The sequence below is a fragment of the Otolemur garnettii genome, unplaced genomic scaffold (assembly GCF_000181295.1).
Source record: "Otolemur garnettii isolate 467f Iridium unplaced genomic scaffold, OtoGar3 scaffold00008, whole genome shotgun sequence".
NCBI lineage: Eukaryota > Metazoa > Chordata > Mammalia > Primates > Galagidae > Otolemur > Otolemur garnettii.
In genome coordinates, this window is record NW_003852403.1 from 16,217,955 (window position 1) to 16,227,557 (window position 9,603).

Below are 9,603 nucleotides of genomic sequence, written 5' to 3' on the forward strand. Positions count from 1 at the left end.
GGATTCGAACCCGCCACCTGAGGTGTATGTGGCTGGCGCCTTAGCCGCTTAAGCCACAGGCGCCAAGCTGAAGATTATTTCTATATTCAAGCTTCTGGTAATTTTTCAGTCCACTGACATGGCTCTATGTGTCCACCTAAAGCAGCTGTACCCGTATCCCCACTTGCTGCTAGATTCTAGGAAGAATTAATGGAAAATCAACTAAACTTGTTCAATTCAGATCTTTCATTTGCACACCTTTCTCTAATCAGGGGTCTCTATGATTCTCCAAAGTAATAAAATAGGGTTTTCTCGATGTGGTGTCCATTGCACAAAATTTTCTTATGCTTATTTCTGTTTTCAGGTGTCTAAGATAAGAGTCTGGATGGAGAAAAGGGAAGGAAAGTCTTTTCCACAGAAGTAGTAATTAAGATGTTACACCTTACCTTTATAGGATCCACAGGCCTATTCAAAATTTCCTTTAATAAACCGAGGTCGTCACGATTCATTGTTGTAACCTCCCCTTCTTTAAATTGTGAGCTGAATCTACCAGCTCTGCCAGCAATCTGTAGGGCTTGAGAGGTGGTGATTGGTTCTATTTCTCTCTCTCCCTTTTCATTGACAGTGGGCTTCATAAGGGAGTAAAAAATAATTCTCTTTATGCTCCTGAAACAGAAATAAAAGTGATCCCACAGACCATATGAAAACTCCTCCATCACTTAGGTCATCTTAGAAATGCTTACTACAACTCTAGTGCAGGCCCACTTGTTATCTTGTCTGCCATTTAAAAAATAAGGAAAAGAGTTCTGCCTGTAATCCTTTTTCTTCCTCTCAGTATTTTTTAACAACTGTGTATAATGACTAGAAGTCATCAAACTGTATACATACGATGGGAGTATACAATTGCATATACTGACTAGAAGTCATTCAAACTATATACATACAACTATATACTTGTATAATATATAAATTATACTCCAATAAAGCTATAGAAAATGACTTTTCTATAAATGACCCAAATTAAGTGTTCCCTTACTACTTTTGAAAGTTGGCTGCTGTGGCTTGGCTCCTATAGCTCAACCGGCTAAGGCGCCAGCCACGTACACCTAAGGTGGCGGGTTCGAATCCCCAGCCCGGACCCGCCAAACAACAATGACGGCTGCAACCAAAAAATAGCCGGGCGTTGTGGCGGGGCGCCTGTGGTCCCAGCTGCTTGGGAGGCGGAGGCAGGAGACTCGCTTGAGCCCAGGAGTTGGAGGTTGCTGTGAGCTGTGGTGCCACAGCACTCTACCCAGGAGGACAGCTTGAGGCTCTGTCTCAAAAAAAAAAAAAAAAGAAAGTTGGCTGCTGTTAAAAACAGCTTTTAATAATTCTTTGATGCACAGAGGTACAGTTGCCTTAATGATCTGAGGAGGCTCACTTAGGCTTAACATTGTTATCACTGGAGGTACTGGGTAGCTCCACATACAAAATAGGCCCTTGGACTTAGAGACTGAAACTAAAGTGAGGGGATGTGACAGGCAGCAGCAGTGGAGAACAGTACTCTAAAGTCCCAGCGCTGTATAACAGGTTCTTTTCATTTCCTCAATAGGTGTTAGTGAGATAAATCTCAAATCTATAATGTCTATTCTCCTAGATCAAAGTACTGGTCATGAAAGCCAATCAGAAAACTGAAAAACAAAAAATTGCCACTAACCAACAGAATATCCTTGTGTATGAAAAACAAATTACTTACAAATTAAGTCCCATGCCAATTGCATCTGTAGCAACCAGGATTTTGCATGGATCATTGGGATCATTAAACTTTTTTGCTTGAGCAAGTTTGGTTCCTAAAATAAGAACATTTTAGGTTAAATCAGTGTTCTTAGTCTCTTACTACATTATACTAAGTACATCATGGAATCCCTTACCTCCTGATTTTCCCATTTTTAATGATAAAACTGTTATTGTTTCAAAATTTTTCTTTGTATCTTTAAAAAGGCACTCTCCTGGAGGCGCCTGTGGCTCAGTGAGTAGGGCACCGGCCCCATACACCAAAGGTGGAGGGTTCAAACCTGGCCCTGGCCAAACTGCCATGACAACAACAAAAAAAAAATAGCCAGGCATGGTGGCAGGTGCCTGTTGTCCCAGCTACTTGGGAGGCTGAGGCAAGAGAATCGCCTAAGCCCAAGAGCTGGAGGTTGCTGGGAGCTGTGACACGACAGCACTCTACTGAGGGCGACAAAGAGAGACTCTGTCTCTAAAAAAAAAGCCACTCTCCTTTACTTCCCCTCCTTTAAATACCTCCTCATATAGATCTCAATCCCACATCATGCCTATCATTTCTAAGGACACTTATTAAAACATTTCATGACTACAAGTTGAAGAATATTGCCACATCCATATTTTAATAGCATTTCTGTATGAAAATCATAAGCTCATTTAAAATATAATCCAATAATAGGAGCAAATAACAAAAGCTGTAATAATTAAAATACAGTACTTCTATTCCCAAAGTGAACTAGAAAAATATTTATTTTATATGAATTATAACTAATTACTAATATATGTAATATATCAAACAGCTTAATTCAATATCCTTTACTTTGTTTTCCATACATATCTCAACATAAACTGCAAAAAGAAGAGATTTCATTTCCTGCCACGATAAAAGCCAATAATTACCAGGTGGGAGACTGCCATATATAACCGCTGATTCTAATCCCCGAATTTCAATCTGTCGACTCACAGAATAAATATCATTTTTGCTAAAACAGACAATGCAGTCCCCAGGCCGAAGGTTATCTAAAGATTCCAGTGCATGATCCAGCACAGAAATGGGGGTAAGCCGCTCATAGTTTCGAACCTACAATAAGGACATGAAATGTTAAAATAATACGCTGAACTCTACTTCTTGAGACTATTAAGTGAAAAGTCTGTGATGCAGTCAAGAGTAGCTAAATATGGTTAAATACCAACATTTTTCAAAGGAAAACATTTAATTTGATAGTTTGAGTGTTGCCAGTCCTCACTGGCATTTCTAAGTAAAATAAAACACAATGCTTCATACATTTTCCCTCTAATTTATTACTAATTTTTATATCTTACATTTTTTTCTTTCACATTTATTAAATCACCATCTATGAGTAATTTCGAACATTTTCTTTTTTTTTTATTGTTTCAGGTTAATTAAGGGTATAAAGAATTAGGTTACAATGTTTGCACTTTCAGGTAGAGTCCCTCTTATAATTGTGTCCTGCCCCCAAGAGGTGTGCATACACCCTAATGTTGTGCCCATTAAGTGGGAACAAACCCTTCCCCCTCCCAACTTCATACCTTTTCAAAGAACTTTCACATACACAATATTTTATTTTCATGTCAGTGTTGGTTAAGTGTAGAGGGAAAGAGTAAAATAAGACCCAATAAAATATCTGAGGCTTTTCCCAGTTCTAGCCTTCTGTGATATACCTAAGGGTACAAAGCTAAGAACAATAAAGAACAGAGTGAAATCCACAGTCTCTTCCACTACATTCTACTATCTTTCTCTAAAAGCTGATCACAAAACTAAAATAATGGGCCAATTATGAACTAAAAGAAAGAAAGTAGGATTAAAGTGAAATCAGTTACTTCCTACTCTAGGGAAACTTATAAAAGAGATACAAAGGCTCCAGTATCTGACAGATTAATACAAGCTTTGAAAACCACAAACTAGGCTCGGCGCCTGTAGCTCAAGCGGCTAAGGCGCCAGCCACATACACCTAAGGTGGCAGGTTCGAATCCAGCCCAGGCCTGCCAAACAACGATGGCTGCAACCAAAAAATAGTTGGGCGTTGTGGCGGGCGCCTGTGGTCCCAGTTACTTGGAAGGCTGAGGCAGTAGACTCGCTTGAGCCAGGAGTTGGAGGTTGCTGTGAGCTGTGATGCCACAGCACTCTACCCAGGGGGAAAGCTTGAGGCTCTGTCTCAAAAAAAAGAAAACCACAAACTATTACTGGGTCTCCACCTTCCAAAAGTCCTGATTATTTATTTCTAAAGAGATCTGCTCAAGCCCCAAAAGGTTTTGTTGAAAGAAGACAAAGACTCTCTTATACCTATGGAATTCTTAGGGTGTAAAGGCCACTCTGTCAGAACTTCAGTTTATGAGGGTCAACCAAACATACAAAACATTTAGCTTTCTTTCTAGTTAAGTTCTGACTAAGGCCTATGCAGCCAGTGCCTATGTACCCTGGGCTATGTGATACCACCTTGAGAATGAAGCATAGACCATATTTTGTCATGTATAATGTGATCCATGTATAATCACACCCATGTTTTTTGCCCAAACATTCTGGAAAACACCCCTTGAGAAAGTAGCCAACTCTCGGTTGGGAGAAACACATCTGGAGAGGCTAACGCTCCCCTGGTAAACCAGTAAATGTGCAGACTGCAGCCACCCTCTTCATGAAGGCTACTCCTTCCCTCTCTCCCAGGAGTCATTTCCCTCCCCTCCACGTCGGGGGCCACTGCCAAATGGCCATACACGTAGCTGGCACAGGTGAGGGAGAACAACAGAGGCTGCCCAGGCTAGTTCCTGGGGCCTGTACAGGGCTCCCAGTCTCCTCTGTGAGGCCAGGCCTCAGCCCTCACCCTGCATGGCTACAGCCTGTTTCTCCAGCTCCACATTGCCCCCTCCCCTAATTACTGTGTTCTGCAGTGGCAGAGGCCACTCTGGCCCACTCCCACCAGATCCCAGACCCTCCCAGACTAGAACCGCATGTGCCCAGTTGGCCCAGGGAAGAGGGCACAGCTGTCCCAGGAGGCCCACTGGGCTCCTAGGCTATTATTACCCATGCATAATGCACATTCTTATTTTTCCTTTAAAAATTTGGGTAGAAAGTATTATACATAGGGCAGCGCCTGTGGCTCAAAGGAGTAGGGCGCCGGCCCCATATGCTGGAGGTGGTGGGTTCAAACCCAGCCCCGGACAAAAAATAAAAATAAATAAATAAATAAATAAATAAAAGTATTATACACAGTAAAATATGATGATCTAATCCAGTACCTCCACTTCCTCCCCAGTTGTGTACATAAGCTCAGTGACCAGGTCAATAGCAGCAGATTCTCCACACAAATGAACTTCTTCAGCACAGAGTCCTGTAAAATTACGATTTTTAAAAAAACTTATAATTAAATATGTAACACTTGACACAGCAAAAATACATTATATATGTTTGCCTACTGCTTTATAACTTTGTCAACTGTTTTCACAAATACATTCTTTGATATCATCTCTTTGATGCAAACTTCAAAACTACCACCACCTTCTAGTGGGCAAATATTATCTTCACTTTTATAAATCTCAGGGCTTTTAATTGTTTGGCCAAAGTCTATTCTATGATGAAGCCAGCCAAGACTAGAATTCTGGCATTTTGATGCTTAGTACTGACACAGGTTGTATACTAGCATTTTTCAAACTAGGGTCCATGGAATCATTGAGGCATTTGTGAGGCTGATGGCTGGAGGAAGAACAAACTCAACTTCTTATCCCTGAGCAGATCCACTTTCACCTGTTATACATAATGGGCCTCAATGGACTCTTTGTTTGAAGAGAGTTCAGCTAATTGTTTTTTAAATTTGAAAATGCCTACCCTAAAACATGCTGATCAAAAATTCACTCCAATATCAAATAGCAGAAATGTTCATTCATGTCCATGAACCTCAAGAACTCCACTTCCAAGAGACTATCCTAAAGAAATAATAAAAAATAAAAAATAAAAATAAAAAGCTATGGCCACAAAGATTATTACTGCAGCATTATAAATAACAGGGAAAATGTCAGCTCTATGGAACAATTAATAGTACTGCTCTTCAATGGAGAATATGCAACTACATTAATATGTGGTATGAAAAAATAGAACTGAAAAAAGCAAGACACAAAATTAAACATTCTCAAAACATTACATACATAGGAAAAATGACTGGCATGAAAAACACTATAATATAAATAGTAGTTGTGCAAAGACAGTGAGATTTGAACATTTTTACTTTAATTACATGGTTATGCTAATTTAGTAACAGAAAAAATGGCTTTTTTTTTAAGAGACGTGTCTTGCTCTGTTGCCTGGGCTAGAGTGTAGTGGTGTCCTCACAGCTTACTACAACTTCAAACTACTGGGGCTCACATGATCCTCCTGCCTCAGCCTCCCTAATAGCTGAGACTTTAAGTATGTACTGCCACGCCCAGCCAATTTATTTATGTTTTTTATAGAGATTGGGGTATCTGTGTGGGGGTGTCTCATTATGTTGCCCAGGTCAGTTTCAAACTCCTAGACTCATGTAATCCTCCTGCCTCGGCCTCCCAAAGTGCTGGGATTATAGGCATTGAGTCACCATGCCCAGCCAAGATTTCCTATTACTAAAATAATATTTAGAGAATAAAAACTCACATGTAACTGAATGTTTTTACTGGTTTATGTCAAAAAGGGATCTAGTTGACTATCTGGCAATGTTAAGGAGATAAAAATGCATCTAGTGCAGATATCACGAGTACAGGTCTTACAGCACTAGGATCACCAACCTAGAAGTGCTCTGGTCCAGGCCCATCCTCTGGCTGGATCTCTAATCATTTGAATTTCATCAATTACGGCCACCTCATCTTAAAACAAAAAAGTTATCATGAGAAATATGATTTACTTGAATAGTATTATGAACAAATCATACGACCAAAATTCAAGCTTTCATTGCCACCAACACCATCGTCATCACTTACTAGATGTTTCTTTTCTTTTTTTTTAAGAGACAGAGTCTCACTTTATTGCCCTCAGTAGAGTGCTGTGGCATCACAGCTCGCAGCAACCTCTAGCTCTTGGGCTTAGGTGGTTCTCTTGCCTCAGCCTCCCCAAGTAGCTGGGACTACAGGTGCCCGTCACCATGCCTGGCTATTTTTAAAGATGAGGTCTCACCCTGGCTCAGGCTGGTCTCGAACCTGTGAGCAATCCACCCGCTGCTGCCTCCCAGAATGCTAGGATTACAGGCATGAGCCACTGCACCCAGCCTGGATGTTTCTTTCCTAGTAGGCTTATTTTAAAGTGTTTTATAGCTGTTCCTCATTTAATCCTCACAGCAAACCTATGAGGTTAAGTATTACCATTATCTCCATTTGACATAAGAGTAACTGAGGCCCAGAGAAGTTAAATTAGCTGTCCAAGGTTACATAATCAGTGAATGTATGACCTTGCACAAACCCAGGCAATCTAGCTCCAAAGTTCATATACTCAACCACTTTACTGCACCATTTGTCCTATTTTCTGCAATCTCAGAGACAGCCTAGAGAGTCTGCCTAATAAGAACTATCATATCTACACAATAGCAAAAGAAAGCAAGTATCTGTGCTTCTGGGAACAAAGAGCAGATTTACTAACGAAGCATCACTACAAGAGGAACCAGACAGCTCTCAGGAGCAGAAACTGAAGTAGGCCCCAGCAATGTTCATTCTTTGGAGTTTTAAATCCATCACTATGTTGAAAATTAATCCCTCATCTTACTTCCAATGTCAAAATGCTCCCAATGACATTATTCTATTCTCTGTAAAGTACACATAAACTATACTGAGAAGAGAACATTTAAGGAAAAGAGAACTGAGAGAGAACATTTAAGAAAAAAACATTTAATACATTCACAGCAACATTTAGGAAACTAAAGAAAACTAATATGATTCTGAAGACCCATCAGATTAAGAATAACTTACTGCATTTGGATACATACGAACAAGACTAGGAAAGATGGAGCAGACAGGAAATTTGGATTAATAAACTTTTTTGGTTTGTCTTCCGACAGGTCTTGCTTTGTCATCCAGGCTAGAGCCCAGTGACGGTTATCACACCTCACTGCTACCTCAGACTCCAGGACTAAATCCTCCTGTCTCAGCCTCCCAAAAGTGCTAGGGACATAGGCATGAGCCGTCATGTCCAGGCTAATTTATAAACTTTTGTGTTTTTTTAATTTTACAACATATTACTTTTATAATATATATATTTTTAGAAGTCTATCCATTTATTCAGAAAGTTGATTATTGAAATGATAAAAGCTACCAAATAACAAATAATATATAGTCCCTATTTGTTTAATATATATAAACAATATAAACACAACGATATAGATAAACAACATGAACACAAATACGTGCATAGACAAAGTCTGGAAACTGTATACACCACAGAGTTTGTTAGCACTTGCTGATTCTGGATAAGTGCGATTGGAGTTTTGATTTTTTTTTTTGAGACAGAGTCTCACTATGTTGCCCTCTATAGAGTGCTGTTATGTCACAGCTCACAGCAACCTCAAACTCTTGGGCTTACGCAATTCTCTTGCCTCAGCCTCCCAAATAGCTGGGACTCTAGGGGCCAGCCACAACGCCCAGCTATTTTATTGTTGTTGTCATTGGTGTTTAGCAGGTCCAGCCAGGCTCAAACCTGCCAACCCTGGAGATTTTAAAGTGTTTATGTAGCCAGTGCCCTAACCACTCAGCTATGGGCGCCAACCCATTTGGAGATTATTTTATTTTCTTCCCTTTCCTTGCTTGTATTTTTCTATTTTTTTTTTCTTTCTTTCTTTCTTTTTTTTTGCAGTTTTGGCTGGGGCCAGGTTTGAACCTGCCACCCCTCGGTATATGGGGCCAGCGCTCTACTCCTTGAACCACAGGTGCTGCCCCTATTTTTCTATTTTTTATAACAGGGGTGTCCAACCTGTGGTGCAAAAGCCAGATGCTAATTTTGTGAGGACTACTTTTGTTTATCTATAGTTACTGGCTATCACAAAAGGTATGCACAGGCCCTCTTTTTCCTAATTGTCTTTCGTTAGTGTTTGTGCATTGAGTGTGTGGCCCAAGACAACTCTTATTATACCAATGTGTGACAGAGAAAAAAAAAGGTTGGACCCCCCGTTCTACTACGAAGCTATAATTAAGATAAGAATAAAAGTTACGGTGCCCATAGCTAAGATAAGAATAAAGCTATGGCGCCCATAGCTCAGTGAGTAGGGCACCAGCCACATACACCAAGCCTGACAGGTTCAAACCCAGCCCGGGCCAGCTATACAACAATGACAACTGCAACAAAAAAACAGATGGGCACTGTGGCGGGTGCCTATACTCCCAGCTACTTGGGAGGCTGAGGCAAAAGAATCACTTAAGCCCAAGAGTTCGAGGTTGCTATGAGCTGTGACACCATGGCACTCTACCAAAGGTGACATAGTAAGACTCTCAAAAAAAAAAAAAAATAAATAAAATAAAAGTTAATTTTTATTAAAAATGTTTCTAAAATGACTTAAATAGAAGTTCACTGTGATACTGTATATAATAGGGAAATTAATAATTTTATTTACAAAGTGGAATACTATATAACAGTTTAAATGAATACACTTCAGATATATAGCTACAGATATCTCAGCAAGACTAGATCTAAACATTTGTTGTGTAGAATAAAAAAGCAAGTTGGAAGACAGTACTACAATGTAATAATACCATAAATGTGTTAAAACATGACAATTTGCAGTACTGATAGGTAACATGTATCAGTGATATAAAAACAGACAGGAATGGGGCGGCGCCTGTGGCTCAGAGGAGTAAGACATCAGCCCCATATGCTGGAGGTGGTGGGTTCAAACCCAG

General features: G+C 40.0%; 1 protein-coding gene across 1 annotated transcript in view; it reads right to left on the reverse strand.

Moving 5' to 3' along the window:
• SUPV3L1 (Suv3 like RNA helicase) overlaps positions 1-9,603 on the reverse strand; it is a 35,270-nt gene that overhangs the window by 7,916 nt on the left and 17,751 nt on the right. Inside the window, exons 7-11 of the mRNA XM_003783606.2 lie at positions 6,514-6,591; positions 4,999-5,090; positions 2,644-2,824; positions 1,715-1,808; positions 426-645 (exon numbers count right to left, since the gene is read on the reverse strand). Of these exons, the coding sequence (XP_003783654.1) occupies positions 426-645; positions 1,715-1,808; positions 2,644-2,824; positions 4,999-5,090; positions 6,514-6,591 (665 nt within the window). The remainder of the gene's footprint in view (positions 1-425; positions 646-1,714; positions 1,809-2,643; positions 2,825-4,998; positions 5,091-6,513; positions 6,592-9,603) is intronic.